Consider the following 17,723-nt stretch of genomic DNA (forward strand, 5'->3'; position numbering starts at 1 on the left):
AGGTGTGCACCACCATGCTCAGCATGTATTAGTCTTAGATGCTGGTTGTTGCTTATTCTCTCAAGAGTGAGTAAATTCCACCCCAAACTCTGGCTTTACTACTTTGCAGGAGTTGAAATTTCTGGCTACATTTGCCTGCTTCTAGACCCACAGCCTAGTTCTAGTTTATAAGTCAGTTATATTTCTGGTTCATGGAAATGCCTATATTGCATTCAAACACAGGTGGGTTTTTAATTTTTCTTCTATTCTATCTCCCCCCGCTCCCCGCCCATTCAAGGCTCCAGAAATAGATATCTTGGTACTCCCCAGGCTAACATTTTAAAGGAAATATTACATGAAAGACCAAAAGAAAAAATGGCAATTTGGACCACATAAAGCTCTATGCCCCATGCCTGGTAACAAATCCCAATTAAACAGCAGAATTCCAATGAATGAAGATGTTGTGTTGTTCTGGGTTAATAAAAGAGCAGATTAGCAGTTCTATTCTGCTTTGTGCTGATTTTTATCTACTTCCCCAAATTTTATAAGATAAAAAGTAATACAGCATTGAGCCTATTTACAAAATGGTGTATTGCCTATATAAAATATATCTCATAAATCACCTTAAGATCCAGTCAGTTTAATATAAAATGTTTTTAATTGTTTTTGAAAACATTTAAAAAACAATTTTGAGCACTTTTAATAAAAAAAGAGAACTGAAATGCTACTGCAATATTCAACTACTGTAGTTTCAGCAGGTACAACAGACAACAAAACACTGGGGAAATTTGACTTTTTTGCACTAAATGAAAACATGAAACAGGGCTTGTTTTTGTTATTTATGGTGTAGTAAAGCACATTGTAGTACAAGACTATTATTTGAACCTCAGATGCACTGCACAAAAAAAAAAAAAACAACACTTTCCTTCTTTTCAGTTCAAAAGTCAGTGCTTATTGCAATTATATGCAAAATTATTTACTTCATGAAGTCTTATCATGATAAACAGTATGCAAAATGTTTCCAACATCAAAACAATGAAAATAATCTGAGAAAAGAACATATTCAACAACTAAGCAGAATTAGTAAACATAAAAAAAGTAAATAACTTGTGAATAACTATGCCTGCCTGGTTAACACTGAACCAGTTTCAATACAGCCAAGAAAAAAAAGTGGTTACAGGAATACCTAGTACTGTACAAGATAAGTCAATAACACTCATGCACATTTTGTGATCATGTATTAACATGGTGAAGCAAACTAAACTTAATTCTTCCTGCTGTAATATTCTCATGTAAGAGAATAAAAAATAGAAATATCTCATTGAGATCAATGCACATTGCTACATAAGACAATTTTATCTGTCACTTTGATGACATCTTGTCTTTTCATAATGAAACACATTTAAAAAGTTTAATCTGTGGACTGTATTGGTTGCATTTATCCTAAGAGATGTGCCTACCACAGGTTCAACAAATTTAGTGCAATATATGAACCCCGGAAAGTTTGCTGGACGAATTCAACCAAATTTAAAGAGTTTGCTGCAATACTGTACAGGGGGTTAAAAAATCCTCCAGTCTTTATATTTTTATCAAAAAAGATTTCCATTATTTTTATATTAGTAGGAAGCTAATAATGTAAACAAGGGATTAGAATGGCCTCAAAATCTCCTTTTCAGAATGTCTCATATAGAAAGACTCCCATTATTTGTTAAAAGAAATCACACAGTTTCCTTTGGGTATTGCATACTTTGGTGTGCAGTAGTGCTGTGTCTCAATGTACAGTGAAGAAATAACTAGCATCGAGGAAAAAAAACCTAACAGATCATTAAATCAAGATAACAGCAAACACACACAAATGCCAATAACTAGGACATATCAATATATAAACCTCTGAGCCAACCCTAGCACCATTTATTTATCAAAATATGTTAATACCCTACCTTTCAAATTTATTGAACAATAAAAATCTTATTAAATTAAACCCTTCATCACATGTGTTAAATATTCATTGATTGATTGTAGTCTTCTGATTGGTTTATGAATTAAGGTAAAGAAAAGCTTAGCTAGGTTCAAGGTAGCATAGCAGATGGTTTAATGTTAGCTTTAAAAACTTAACGTTAATCTCTTTGAAAGTGATCTTGAAACTCACCTAAATGGAGCTGTCAACTGGTGAGTAGATTTGTGTCAACATGAAATTCATAAATATTATCATAAAACAAAATGGGAGCCATAGAGAGAAACATTTTAAAACAAATCCTGAGTGCTTTGCTTCTTTTGCAATTGTGTTTATCACAATAAATAAATTAAGCATGTAATAAAACATTCCTCTTCTTCAAGTACTGCTATTATCCCCTTTGTTTTATTAGAGATATAAAGATGTGTGGCTTCAGACCTTAGAGGGTGAAATGTTTTTTTTTTTTCTCATTTTTAATGTCATCTCCTTCCTGCTTGTTTTTCAAAGAGACCCCATGATCAAATTGCATTATTATATGCAGGAGGAGCAAAGGAGTGAGTCACTAAATTGAGGGAAAAAACCTGATTACTTAAGAATATCATAAGGAAAAAAACTTCAAAATAAATCTTAAATAGAATTTTAATATGTATATGCAGCCATTGTGGTGGGACTAGGAAAATACCCCTACCTCAACTAGCAAATAATAAAACATCAAAGTGTTCTAACATGCTTGTATTTACCCTATTAAATTACAATGTCTGGAGTTATTTGTTTTGTGTGTGTTAGCTCCATATTAAAATCAACATTTTAAAATTGGACTAATGCAAGGTCACAAATATAAATGGCTACTAGTTTTTCCTTTTAAAAAATTTAGTGCAGCTTTAACTTTCCTTAAATTAATACTTATTTCCATTATTTTCTCCTATTTAAGCCCTTCATTGTGGGTATAAATGGTACTGAAGCCCCAGAAAGTCCTACAGAGATTTTTCATCCTACAGTAGCTCTATGCTTCAAACCTAAATATTTATAATAACCTGAATATTATCCCTGTTTCAAGGAAGACCTTCTTGTCTACAGTTCACCTTAGCTATGATTTCATATCTAAAAGATAATGCCAACAAGAAATAGCCTATACTTAAATGATGGTTTCTTCTAAATTTTGTGCAGATCAACTAATGAATTAAAATGAACTTATACAAAATAAAGATCTAGACTGCTCTTGTAAAAGCTGGATAGCTGATTCTTTACTAGCAAACAATGTGATTAAATGGGGAACATTATAAAATTTAAAACCTAATACTTGTTCTTCTACAGCCTACTGTCTTCAGAAACTTGTTAAGAACCGAGGCAAGTCTAACCATTTCCTACTGAAGAAGAAACCACTTCTGCAGCAAACGCTTTTAAAATGTCACAATTAATAGTAAGTGTTTCTGCTGCGGGAGGCACTTCCATTAAGACAAATACAATACATATGTCTTTAGATACAGTGTGCTACATATTATAAAACACAATTTAACCCAACATTTCAACAGTAGGATGGTCCTTGCTTTCTATCCATTCAAAACCTGATGAAGTCATAGAGTTCATGGATTCACTGCAAATTTGTTGAAATAACGGGTCATTCTTTAATTCTTCCAGTGTAGCTTCATCATCTTGTCCCTGCTGACGACCTGGATCAAACAGTAGATTTGGGTCTAAAGTGTTCAAATCATTGATGCTGCCTGAGAGGTCAGAAGACAACCTGATATCACTAGAGAAATCAGATGCAGTGTTGGTAAGATCAGACGCTACCTGACCTACCAGCTGCTGGTTGGTTTGCAAGCTGTCTCCACTCAACAGGTCTTTAACAGTGCTATTGAAATCTAATTGTTGCTCTCCAATTTCAGATTGTGCTTGATTATCTCCAGGAGAAAAACTGATCTGATCGGTGCTATTACTTTTGGTGAGGTAAGATGGTGTTTGGAATTCATACACAGAAGTGCTGGAATCAATCATATTCTGAGAGTTGGCACTAGGAAAAACAGTGGAAGTTTCCAAAATCTGGGTGAGATTCATCCGGGCTGTGTAATTTGAGGGAAGGTTGTTCATTCCCAAACCTCTCACTGCATCATCATTGTCAGAATCAAGTTTACTCAACAAAACATTGGTTATTTTTTTACTGTTAGTTTGCTTCTGAAGAGCATTTGGGAAGGCTGTCTGCATCATGACTGTTAATGGAACTGACTGACTTCTTTGAGCTATGGTGTTGGCACATGCATCTGTGTGAACATTTGCGAAAACATGAACTTCTGGGGCTACTGGGCTTCCAAAGGGGGTCACATTAGATCGTGGGATATTAGACACTGGATAGAGGGTGCTTCCACTAAGATTACGTTGGCGATGGACAGCAGGGCTCACACTCCGGCATCTGAAGTTGCTGCTGGCAGATGAATTAGTTGCTTTATTATCAAGAGGCGCAGGGACGGCAAAACCTTCCTGTTTATTGGTGTTATTTACAGTGGCACCCTGATGCTGCACAGGAGAGACAGGAGTCAAACGACCAAAATGAGTATCATGATGTCTGGATTGAGATTGGTAAGACTGTCCAGGCACAGCAAAAGCATGAGGTTTCCTGAAACGATCTTCCACTAGTTCCTGATAGCTTGGGAGAATGCCATGGCCAGAAACTGATGAGTTACCAACCCCACTATACCCATTATTCATCCATTCAAGCTTGGTTTTATCAGGGTGTGTGGCCATGGGTCTCTGCATTGGTTTCACAGGACTGCTTGAGACAATGCTGGCATCATGATATGCCATACTGGAGCTTATTGGGGTGAATGCAAAAGGATTCCTGCATTCAACAGGGCTGGGAGGGACACTACTGCTGCAATTAGAATGTGGAGTACCAATGGGTGTATGTCGGCTACTTCCTAAAGCACTATCCACAGGTGTAGTCTGGGCTAACCTGGAGCAAGGGCTCTCCCGTGATAGACTCTGAGACCCGGCAATCATTTCAGATGTAGGAGTTGGAGTTGGTGTTGGGGTTGGTGTAGGAGTGGGTGTGGGTGTGGGTGTGTGAATTGGAGTGCCATTGCTATGGATTGGATGATAGAAGTGGGTGCTAGAGGCATGAGATGACATGGGAGCTCCCGGAGTTACTGACTGACTCTGAAGGGTCATTCCCAAACAGTTACCATATGAATGTGAATTGTTCATTGACATTTGCTGTTCCATAAGCACCAGTTCTTCCACAATACTATCTTGAGTAAGTTCATCATCAAAAGGAAAGTAGCTTTCATTTGTCTGGGAAACAGAAGGTTCAAACTCTTTCAGTTCGGATTGCAGAGGTAACTGATCTGAAGACTGTGCTTGTATTTGATTCAAAGGAGATTCTTGTATCTGGCTATGTAGCTGCTGGCTATATGCATCCTGTGGCATTCCTTCTAATTCCCAAACGGATTTCTCTAAATCATTGATATCAGAGTGCTCTGGAATTGTCATAACACCAATATCTTGCTGTTGTTCACAGGTGGCAGATATAAATTCAGAATCCTTAGTGACTTGTTGCCATTCATTTGTATTAAAGCTGCCATCTGATTTTGAATCACTGTCCAAGAGAAAGACACTCCCTTCAAGTTTTACTTTTATATCTGGAGACGATGATGGTGTTGTTTGTTGTTCCAAAGCTGAATCACTGGTAATAAGAGCAGAACCCAAGGGTTGATTTTCCACCATGTGTGAATTGACACTGATTGATACCTTGTTAGGAATCTGAGCACCTGCTGTTGAACTTTCTGATTTCCCTGAATGTGGAACCTTTTGGTCCTTCTTAACATTGCCCGTTTTCTGACCTTCTATGCTAACTCCAGGAAGCTGTTCCACAATTGGTTTCTTTACAGGAGGCACCTGGGACTCTTGCAATGTAGAAGATAGTCGTTTTCTTGGACTTCTAGTGCATAATTTTGGGTCTTTATTTATTGAGTCACCATTAGATGGTGAGCTAGTGCTGGTGAAAGTTAGGTTCTGAGTAGCAACTGAGAGAGTGATAGTGCTTTGATTATTGCCTGTCGAAGTGCCTGGCAGAACTTCATTACAGCGACTTTTACATTTGGTCCTCTGGTCACAGACCTTAGTTGCTTTTGTTTCAATGACACCTTCATTTGAAGGTTTTTGCACTGCTCCATCTGTATTACTTTTCTGCCCCAAAAGAGCACTAGGTGTTTGGGGAATTTTAGCCCCATCAGAGTTTTCTTGGCACTGTACAGGATGCTCATCTGATGATGTTTCTGGCTCCATTTTGACTTCCACAGCAGATGTTCCCCCAGTGCCACTGGTCCTGGACCCAGGAGACTGAAGAGAAACAACAGAACCATTCTTAATCTGTGGAATGCTCCTTGATTCTTCTGTTGTTCCTGTAGCACTATTGACTGAGGCAGAATGTTTAAGAGGGGCATTACTGTTGCTGGGTGTGAGGGATATAGTTGTCATTTTCACCACATTCAGAGAACTCATGTGTGAAGCGGGTACAACAGCTGTTTTGATGGGACTGCTAGTAAAGAGGACAGTAGTTGGAGAGCGAATGGTGAGTGCACTGCTGTTGGCTGGTTTGGGTAAGATCTGAGGGTAACGGTGTCGGGCAGAACGATCCCCACCAGGACTGGCTGGGACATTCTGAGGAGTCTTTGGTGCCTGTTTAACAGACTGCATGTGCTGAGTGACCACCTGTACGTTGAGGGGAAGAACTTTGCCTTCAGAAGAACTCATAGGACTTGGTGAAGTTACCAATTGCCTGGTCCGCTGGACCTGTGAAAAGATGGGGAAAAAAACAAAACAAAATCAGATTTAACAAGTCCAGGATATAAAGAGTAATTTGTATACCTATATAATATTGAAGCATTTGTTAAATGTTTGTTGAAAAGAAAAACAGTTTGCCTATCAGTAGGGAGTCCTTTTAGATCAGCTGCTAGAAAGACATACATATTTTAAAAGATATAACCATAATGCAATATAGTTATTAAATGATGATACATAAAACATTAAGATACTGCTCAGTTAACAAGATTAAAAACTTCACCCTTGTTATGAATACTTGCTAAAATAGTGATTTAAAGAAGTTATAAGAAAAGGAGATAAAATCTTGAAACTAGAAACAACTATAAAGTATCTAGTGGAATTTATGCCAAGAAGATGGCTCATTTTGAGGGAGACTATCTTATAAATGGGTGTACCTTGGACATTAGTAACTAGATCACTATGGATAAGATTCCAGACAAAACCACTGGCTACCCAAGTCTGCTCTATAGTAAATAGTAAATACTCCAGGTATTTCATGTTTTAATGACATGACAATGATATTAACAAGAACAACAAAAATAAGATAAAATGTCCCCTAGTAGTAGTACCATCAATAATAACAATGTATCATTTTACTTCAGCAGCATGTACTCTCTTTTTTTTTTTTAAGTGCCTTCACCATCAGTGAGACTCTGTCTCTAAACAAAATACAAACAGGACTGGGGATGTGGCTCAGTGGTTAAGTGCCCTTGAGTTCAATCCCTGGTACCCGCCCCCCCCCCCCCCGCCCCAAAGTCCCTTCATCATAACCTCAGTTGTGTGAGAAAGAAAAGGAGACTTTTAAGTTATATTTATAGATAAGGAAACAATTTAGAATAATTAAGGGACTTGCCCAACCTCCTACTCCTATATCCAGCAAGCCAGAGACAGGCATATATTAGATTACCATCAATTCACACTATAGTTTTGTTCTGTCTTAATGTGAATAAAAAATCTTGATCCAAAGTTTACAATTACTTTTTTTTGGGTTCAGCCAGGGAAGATACAATTGAAAATAACTCAAGTAGTTATATGCATAGTTTATGTATCTTGGATCTTCACATCTTAGTTTTATAGATCATTTTGTAACCAATTCTGAATGAAAGACAACTGTTAGATGATTAACTTCCCACCAACCCAGTTAAACACCACTTAATATTACCGGAATGGGACTAGGGACAGCTGCCACAACGATACCAATGGGTTGAGGAGAAAGAATTGCAGGATTTCCATTAGGAAGATTAGCCACTCCATTGGCTGTCGCGCCTTCTGATTTTTTTGCTGAGGATTCTCCTGGCAAAGGGGATTGTAGTTTCTGTTCTTGCTGCTTTTTCTGGATTTTCCTTTGCAACTGCTGTTTAGCATCAATAGGAGATGGCAAAGTCTTTACTTGTGGCTGAAAGGAATTACTTTCAGCTGTAGGTATAAAAGCAGAAGGCTGGGTAATTCCTTTAATTCCTGAAAATAAACAAAGGAAAGCTAAGTAAATACCCTCCTTTATAAAAGAAAGCTACAACGTGATTTCTTTGAATATGTAGCCATCTACTGGACAATTCAACCACATGAGCAAGTTTTAAGTCAATTTCTTACTTCAGCAGTCAATTTAAGTCAATTTCTTACTACAGCATTAAAGTATTAGACTCCCAAATTTATAAACATTTTTCAATGTGATTTTGAAATCTTAAAAATATGGTTCAACTCAGGTGACAGTTTTAGATAAATCAATAATAACAGATGATTTTAAAAAGTGTACCCATATTATAAATGTGCAAAAGTTGAGATAAATGCCAAAATAGCATTTTTACATTTTATCAGATGTCAGTAAATTTTCTTATCTTCTTCTCTATTAGAATGAAATTCATTCATTTTCATAAACATTCAGCTCAAAAGAGGCAACTAATAAATATTTGTTGAAATCATTCCATATCCTAAAAAAATTTTTGTGGGGAAAACAGGCTTTTAAGCCTACAAGAAATTCATAAAAATGGGCACCGCTATTTTAATTGCTACCACATGATCATTCCAGATTAAGAAACAGAATTTCTTAGTAAGACTAAGGTTAAGATATTCTGAAAAGTGTCAGTGAGAAAACTTTTTTTAGTTGTACATGAACACAATATCTTTATTTTTATTTATTTGCTTTTATGCAGTGCTGAGGATTGAACCCAGGGCCTCATGTGTGCGGGGCAAGCACTCTACCACTGAGCTACAACCCCAGCCCAATGAGAAAACTTTTTAATAGTAAGATAAACAGTAAAAAAAAAAAAAAAGAGGAAGGAATGGTAAGATACAAATTTTAATAAATTGTGTAATAAAATTAATTTTTTAAAAGCTAATTTCATGTTAAGATAATTAGAAAATAAATTGTGGTTAGTAAAAATAATGGGGAAAAGAAAGGGGAGGAAGTATCTTCTGGAATACTTCCCAGCCCAATTTCTGCTTTTCTTCATTCTAGAAAACAGCAACAACTACTGGGTGGGGTGGAGGGTTAGGGGGGCCAAGAAAAAAGAGAAGAGACTATAACTTTCCCACACACTCACTGGTCAGTAATCCCTCATCTTTACCTCTTTTTATCACATTGTATTGTTTTACTCTTCAAATCCAGCTGCATTGTTTCCTCCTGGCCCCAGAACTCAGTTGGACCCTGCACCCTGGAGAGCCTCTGCTAATGGCTCACAGTTGGGCTGTCTTGATTCTCCTGCCAGGGTGTCTGAACAGGAATGAGTTCCAAGCAGCTGACTTATGAAAGGACATTTGTAACACAACCTGTTCTTAATATGGAGACTATATTTATAAAAAATCAAATTCATAGTCAAAGGACAAGAATTAACTTACCATCAAGAATGTTTAAAAAAATATATAGAACAAAATTTCAAAAGATTTAAAAAATGTTTTGAGTAATGATAAATTGGCAAAGTGAATAGTCTTTCAAGCTAACTGCTTTCAAAGAGAAAACACCTGTCATTTTTAGTACTTTCATTTAAAGAAAAACCTTTATTTACACTTATACCTTAAAAATTCACTCATTCTATTCATTCAACATTTCTTTCAGATTTGTGAATAAAGTGGGAAATAAGAGAGATGCTAATGATTCTTTCCTCCATGATGCCTCCCAACTTTTCATTCTATTGAACCCTTTTTGGTGTTAGTATGGTAGGAAAAAGAGAACAAAAAAAGTTGAAGAAGAATAAAGTCTCATTTTGACAGAAGATAAGAAGGCAGTACGATATAATTGAGTTAACCTGGGCTTTGGAGACAGACAAATCAGGATTCAAATCCTGACCCCACCACTTATCTGCCCGTGGATAAGCTACTAACCTCACTAAGTGTGCTTCCTGATCTAAATATTGTCAATAAAAATCACCTATCTCGCAGGACTGCTGAGGGAATTAAATGAGGTAACACAGGTGAGCTATCTATAGCTACAGTGAGCTGCTCAAGCTCTCTCTAGCTTGTGTGTATGAGTGAACAAATTTAAGTAGTACACAGCTTACACGAAGATAGGAAAAATTATGACTAGCTCTTGTAAGAGACTGTTTTGCTAAACTTGGTCCTGAACTATAAAATGAGAGGACAGATTACATGAACATGTACAAACACCTAACACATACTGTAATTCTGGTCAGGATAAATCTACTGTAGAAATACTTACAAGAATCATCTTGGAAAACAAATTTCATATTAACATACTTTCCATATACACAGAAATGATTTTCTAGAGTAATCAGATTTATTCATTCTTCTTTTTTAAAAAATATTTTTTAGTTGTCAATGAACCTTTATTTTATTTATTTATATACGGTGCTGAGAATTGAACCCAGTGCCTCATACATGCTAGGCAAACGCTCTACCACTGAGCCACAACCCTACCCCCTATTCATTCTTCTTTAGGTTTATAAGGTATGTCCAAATAAGACATTTCAAAAGTTTCATTGGAACTGATAATTAAAGAAGTGATAATTAGACAGCTATTAATTTAAAAGGCAGTCATTTATTCCAACACTACTTTTAATTCCTCAAATTAGTTGTCAATTCAAAAAACTATTCTTTGAGCTCAAATTCTCATTTGAATGGGTATTTAAAAAATATTGCTCTTGTTACTTTATAGTAATACTTGACACATTTTATTTCTTGTGAAACAAAGTTATCTGTCACAGTGTCCAAAGACCATTTTATTTATAAACTTTCTTTCTGGGATAGGATTCTACCATGTAATTTAAAAATCTTATTTAACTAATATTTAATCCACTAGTTACATACATATATACTTAAAAGTATATGTACATATATTCTTTAAATTTAAAAATAGCAATGAAAAAATTAATAAAATATCTTCAGGGGAATCCAAATAGTTTTATATTACAGCAGATATACAAAACTACAGCAGTAAGTTCTATAATGAAAGAATTTTTATTTTATTGATTTAATAAGTCCCTCTGAATTTAGTGTAAAGTGAAGTAAGAAGGAACTCACATAAGTACTAAAAAGATGAAGTTTTCTGGTTAATCTCTACTTTAGCTACCAACTCTAAATACAGTAACACTGCCAGTTTTAGCTTAATAATAATTTCATACCTGCTGGTGCTGCTGCCATTACAGTTAAAGCTGCCATTGACTTGGTGCCTATATAGTGACTTTTTACAAGGAAACGGGCTAATTCCAAGACTGTGTCAAACGGCTGGCTTAATACTTTCTGGGCCCACTCACACACAAGACGGCAAGCAGAAGATATAACTTCCTCATCAATATTTTGAAGCTGCCCAGAAGGTTCAGCTCCTTCCAACTAAACAAAGGCAAAAAAGACAAGTTAACTTTTAAGTAAAGTTTAGAGAAATTAAATTGAAAACATTCAAGACATGTATTTTTATTAGGAGATAAAATCTAAATCTGTTGGGCCAAAGTAACATGAAGTAGCCTATTGGCAGATATAAGAGACCCAAATGTACCAGTGTACAGCAGTCAGCAGTATCTGAATATAACATTTCAAATGGTTGTTAAACATAAACAGACTAACAGATGTTTTAAATCTTTCTAAAAGCTGAAAGTTAGGGATGCCAGTATAACTATGATATATTTTCTCTTATCTTACAACCTACACAAACAAGCACACAAAGTAAATATATATTATTGTCAAATCTACAAACCAGTAACTTTGGGTCTTTGTTTTCCAAAACTTCAAGTTGATATACACTAATATCTTTTAACCACAGTGGGATATTTTTGCTTATTTACTTTGTAAAGAGCACAGTTCCTGGTTCTTGGTTCCATCCAAATGAGGCTTTGAAGAATGCATTTCAATTTTGATATTTCTATATAATTCTACCTTCTCTTTTTGGTGTGTGTGTGTGTGTGGGGGGGTGTGTGGGCTGAGGATTGATCCCAGGACCTTGTACGTGCTAGGTAGGCACTCTACCACTAAGCTACATCCTAGTCCCCACAATTCTACTTATTAAAAAGACATGGTAGAATTCTTACCCCATCTCCAGTTTTGTGAAAGTCAAGGTTGGGCAGTGTTGGCATATGAACAAAAGCTTTTTTCCTTAGTCCACTGTAACAATATGTAATAAATAGTTAAGGTCTAAAGTACTCCAAAGTAAATGGACTGCCTATATAGACAATACTTGAGAAGTAACCATATATGAAATGAGAATAAGATTAGCATGAAATAACATGTACTTTCTGAATTCTTCAGTAAGAAAACACTTTAGTATTAGAAATAAAGAATACTTTTATATTGTCTTGAAACTGGAATAATTCTTATAGAATGTTAAATATTACTATTCTAAATGCAATGATTCTCATCTGTTACAAATTTTATGAATAAATGTTCCTAATATGCTGTGCCAGCCACCAGTAACAAACAGGTCAGAAGGAAAGGAATAGCCGGATGGAAACCTGGCACAGGGAAGGGAAACTTTAGCCCAGGGCACTAGGACAAAAACAACTCTCCAGAGTGTCACAAGGGCTTTAACCTTTTCATTTCTCTTTTTCCACTGAAACATACAGGATTATCACCTGTAACATGCCAAAGACACATCAAGACATTTTTGTTTATATTAAGGAAACAAGGATAGGTCATGAACCAACTGGTTGAAGAACACCTGGAACTATTTTAGAAAAGCAGCCTTCCTCCTTTCCCCTTTCTCTCATCTCTTCCATAGTAACTAATTTTATGTTTTGAAAAAGGCTAAAAGCTAAGCAGGGAGAAAATGAATGTACTTCTAACACCATCTTCTTCCAAAAGTATAAAAAATTTTAATAAATACTTAATTTTCATTTCCTTACTTCTGTTTGTTCCTAAGTATTTTTTCATCATAAGAACCTTTCCTATCACTGCAATTTTAACACAGGTTTTCCACAAACAATTTTTTGAATGTTGACTATTATTATTAGTATTATTACTAAGGAGATCCCCGTGTTTCTAAGTTAGAAGAGAGAACATAAGCTAACATCTTTCTCTACTTTTGGTGATATAATTTATAATTTCTGAATATATGGTATATCTCATTAATCCTTTATTTTTTGGTACCCAGGATTGAACCCAGGTCACTTAACCACTGAGCCACATTCCTTAACTCTTTTTATATTTATATTTTATTAAGAGAGAGTCTCAGTAAGTTGTTGAGGCTGGCTTTGAACTCATGATCCTCCTGCCTTAGCCTGGTGAGCTGCTGTAATCATTAATTCTTATTGTTAAAGCAAAAAAGATCAGACCATTAACACTTTATAGCGACAGAGAAAGATAACATCTATAATAATCCTAATAAACACATAAATCATTATTTATTCATTTTTTTAGTTTAAAAAAGCTAAGAAAACATTATTCTACTAAGTACTTTTCAACCATTTATATTTGTTGACTTAAATTTACTTCCAAATATAGTCACTAGCTGAACTATGACAGTGGATTTTCTATTAGTGTGAATCTAAAGAGATTAGTAGTAACCTTCTGGTAAAGGATATTTAGATTTGCCTCTAGTGCCCAAACGACGTGCCTTCATGTTTGGAAAGACGTTTTTCATTATCTTTCCAAAGTCAGCAGCACTTAACGGATGGTAACCAAGATTGTCACAGTAGCTCCTGCAGAAGAAGGAGGAACCAATTTAGTGAGGGACAGAATTCAGCATTACAGAGCAAGATGCTATTTCAATACAATTTGATCCTTTTGACAAAGTGAAGCAATGGATCTTCAAGTTATGTGCCAAGATTTATAGAATCACTACTTTTTAGAGACTACTAACTCAGGTTTAACTACCTGCCTTTATGTTCAGAATATACAGTATTGCTTTCAAAAGCACTCAGGAAATTTGGAGTAAGATATAATATTGAGATGAAGTTTTTCAACTAATTCCAAGCCACACTATAAAATGAGTTCATCCAGCTCATCTAGCAGTGTTTTAAGTTTCCACATATGTATCAGGCTCATATACTGGGATAATTTCCAAAAGAAACATCATACAAGCTAGACATTAAGATAATACTACCAGATGGTTTAAAATTTAGAAACGTGATATGGTAGGACTAAAGGAAACTTTAGAGATCATCTGTACCAACAACCTCCTTTTACTGATGAGGTTAAAAATGAGGGCACAGTCAGAGGTTCTTGTCTAATGTTCTTCCCCTCTTCCCTTAGAATCCCTTTTTGGTGAAAGCTTAGAATTGAAAATGGATTCAGAAGTTCAACTTCCTGACAGCTACAGAAATGGTCACACCCTTAAACAATGGGTTAACTCAATGTGAACATTTTCCCTAAAGGGAACAGCTTGATGTTAGGAGATGACCTATCCAATTTTCAGTTGTTACACAATTTTTAAAGAAAAATAATTCTATTATTAGAGTCTCTTACCCACTGGAAAGATCTAGATATTCAATAATTCTGTTTTAAATCTAATTTAGTAGAGTATCTGCAGGGTATGTATTCATAATTTTAAAACCAGTGCTACATTAACCATAGGTCATTCTAGGCCATGTAGAGATCTTGATTAGCTTACATCTTGTTTTCCTACTTCATAACTTTAACTGAAGGTTGATAAAGTAAGATATGGTGTCAATTAACACCTAACTCAGCATAAGATTATATTTATGCAAGACTCAAAAAAGAATGAGAAACAAAGAATGTTCTATTCACAGGATAACTAACACTTTCATAGCATTCTTTCTTTTTTTTTTTCTTTTTTAAGTTTTTTGTAGTTGTAGATGAACAGCATGCTTTTATTTTATTTATTTTTATGTGGTGCTAAGGATAGAACCCAGTGCCTCACATGTGCTAGGCAAACACTCTGTCACTGAGCTACAGTCCTGGTCCTCATAGCATTCTTAAATTCAAATTGTTTAGTACTTTTTCTCTTGATCTTTATTTAAATTGTTCTTAAGATTGAAAATAAGCCTAATATTCAACATGATCATGAACAAGTAATTCACAACCCATATGGTGATTCAATCTTTAGTGCTTATAAATACCATTTACAAATTAATTATGTTCCTGGACATTTTTTGAGTGCTTTGTTATCTCATTTAATCCTCCCCAACAACCCTGAGGCAGGTATTTTTATTAATTATATTTTATAGATGAGGAACCTGCAAAGAAAGGTATATCTGGGAAGGATTTGGTTAATCTGTTTATCTCACAGATGAGACACTTTCATTATTTTTCCAAATATTTAAAGATAATTTATTAAGAATTACCATTTTTTCTACTCAAAGCCCCCTTTTCACTTAGATCCACATTGTTATATTTTAGTGAGTCTTAGCATTCATGTGTTACAGATGACAATGAAGAATAGAGAAATTTAGGGAAGTTTCTAAAACATGGTAGAATTATTCATCAAATAATGTATTTGCTAGGTAATCTGGAAGACAAATCAGGTAAAAGTAACATGGTCAAATACGTAATTAATTTGAGCCTTTAAGTGGAACAGTTGTTGAAAGAGTAATTAGATTTTTAATGGAGTAATTAGATTTTGTGACTGGAGAGAAAACTCTGAAAATCCTGATCTTGATCATAAAAAATTTCCTTTTTCATATTGTTCCCAGGTCAGGGCAGAATAATAATACACAGCTGAAGCATGGCTAAAATTCACTGGACTCTAGCATTTGGCATACACATTCAAGAACAGTATAGAAGTGCACAGTGTAATGTATGTGATGATTTGGTGTCCCAAGGTAGCATGACTGGAAAAGCCTGCAGAAGTCTGTTGGCTAATTATAGTGTCTTCTAGTTTTAAGCTTTGATGAGAAATTTTGAGTTGTTAGTAGCACTGTTAACCAAGCTTAAACTAAGATCAAATATCACTGCTGAAATTCACTTGGTGATACTTATTTTTGAGGCAACCACGCAATGAATATATATTATCTGAAAGATTGCTATGTTTGAAACAAACAAAATTAGTTTAAAATGGATATATTAAAAATTTATCATGTTTGACTTAATTTTGTTTGGGGTGTTAGGGACTGAACCCAGGGCCTTAGCATGGTTAAGTAGGTGCTTTTCTGAGTTGTGTTCCCAGCTGCAATATATGATCTTTTAAACAGGTTCTCCCTTTCAACTTACCTTTCCTTTCCATTATTTTAGTTAGGAGTCCTATAAAAAAGATTCATTCCTAGTCAAGGAACTTATGCTGAAGGATAGAGGTCTTATCCTGAAATTTATAAATTAATGAAATCCCATAAGTTTTAGGACAGTTCTCGATATTTTAAAAAGAAATTTGTGTTCTTTATTATTTAATCACATCAAATAGCAAATTATAAAGAAAGATATCACTATTGCCAATGAAACAGCTATTTAATATGACAATTATTTGGTAATTTTTGATTGTTATTTTTAAAGTAGATACATATATATATATATATATATATATATATATATACACACACACACACACACACACACACACACACATAAGCATACACATATATAAATGACAGATGAGTTGCTCACATGCATGGAGTACAAGCTTTACTTATATGCTTATTTTTTTTTTTAATTTTTATTTTTTTGTGGGACTGGGGATTGAACCCAGGGCCTTATGCATGCTAGGCAAGCACTCTACCAACTAAGCTATATCCCCAGCCCCTTTATATGCTTATTTTTATTTTTGGGTTATCACAGTTCTCCTTTGTTTTAAATTAACTATACAGATAATGTACAGATTATGTGAACATAAACATTAACCACTTACAGATTATGAATTAACAAAACACTGAAGAAGAAGGATGTCTTGACCCAATAAATTGAGTAGCAAGGACTCCACCTACAAGATTGTCTGGATCTGATAAACTGGAGCTTGCCCACTATAAAAAGCCTTCTCCTTGTGTAGGTGAAGTGAATAGAATTTGTTAAAACCAACTGGCAAATTCTTAACTTTGTGTCTGCTGAAGATGGTGGAAAATAGTGGTGGCAAATAACAGACTAACCAGAAAGTATGAAGAAAATCTGGGAAATAAGATGTTCAGAGATGCTTTGGGACACGCTTACATATTCCCAGGAATCTAGAAGGCCACATGCATGCAAAGGACTGTGTGTATGCTCAAGAAAGACCTAATAAAGCACGAAGTTCTCAACTCTGGCTTGTTTTGAGGCCTCCCCAAAGCAGGAAATGAAGGCTAGGGAAGAGTAACTGACTGTGTGATTGAGTGTTGTTGCTGTACCTTAAGACATACAGAGACCCTAGGCAAAGCCTGAGAGATTTACTGGTTTCAGGTGGTTAAGGAAATATCTGTCTTATCATTAGTTGACTACTATGCTGAGAAAAGATTTCAGTGGCCCGATAAAATGAAGAATATAGGAAATTCCAAAAAGTCACTAAACAATTTAGGGGAAAATATAAAAGAAAAACACAATATGTTAAAATTTATGGAATGTAGTGAAAGCAATGCTTAGCAGGAAATTTGTAATTATATATGCCTACATTAGAAAAGAAGAAAGATCTTAAATTAATAATCTAATCTTCCATATTAAGAAACTAGGAAAATGAGAG

General features: G+C 35.1%; 1 protein-coding gene across 3 annotated transcripts in view; it reads right to left on the reverse strand.

Moving 5' to 3' along the window:
* Positions 1–614: 614 nt before the first annotated feature.
* Positions 615–17,723, reverse strand: part of Rfx7 (regulatory factor X7) — a 133,817-nt gene continuing 116,708 nt past the window's right edge. For all 3 annotated transcript variants that reach the window (XM_071608293.1, XM_071608291.1, XM_071608292.1), the window contains exons 6-10: positions 13,707–13,827; positions 12,223–12,303; positions 11,323–11,530; positions 7,911–8,206; positions 615–6,718 (exon numbers count right to left, since the gene is read on the reverse strand). In XM_071608293.1, the coding sequence (XP_071464394.1) occupies positions 3,446–6,718; positions 7,911–8,206; positions 11,323–11,530; positions 12,223–12,303; positions 13,707–13,827 (3,979 nt within the window). In that variant the 3' untranslated portion in view covers positions 615–3,445. The remainder of the gene's footprint in view (positions 6,719–7,910; positions 8,207–11,322; positions 11,531–12,222; positions 12,304–13,706; positions 13,828–17,723) is intronic.

The sequence above is a fragment of the Marmota flaviventris genome, chromosome 2 (genome assembly GCF_047511675.1).
Source record: "Marmota flaviventris isolate mMarFla1 chromosome 2, mMarFla1.hap1, whole genome shotgun sequence".
In the NCBI taxonomy this organism is placed as follows: domain Eukaryota; kingdom Metazoa; phylum Chordata; class Mammalia; order Rodentia; family Sciuridae; genus Marmota; species Marmota flaviventris.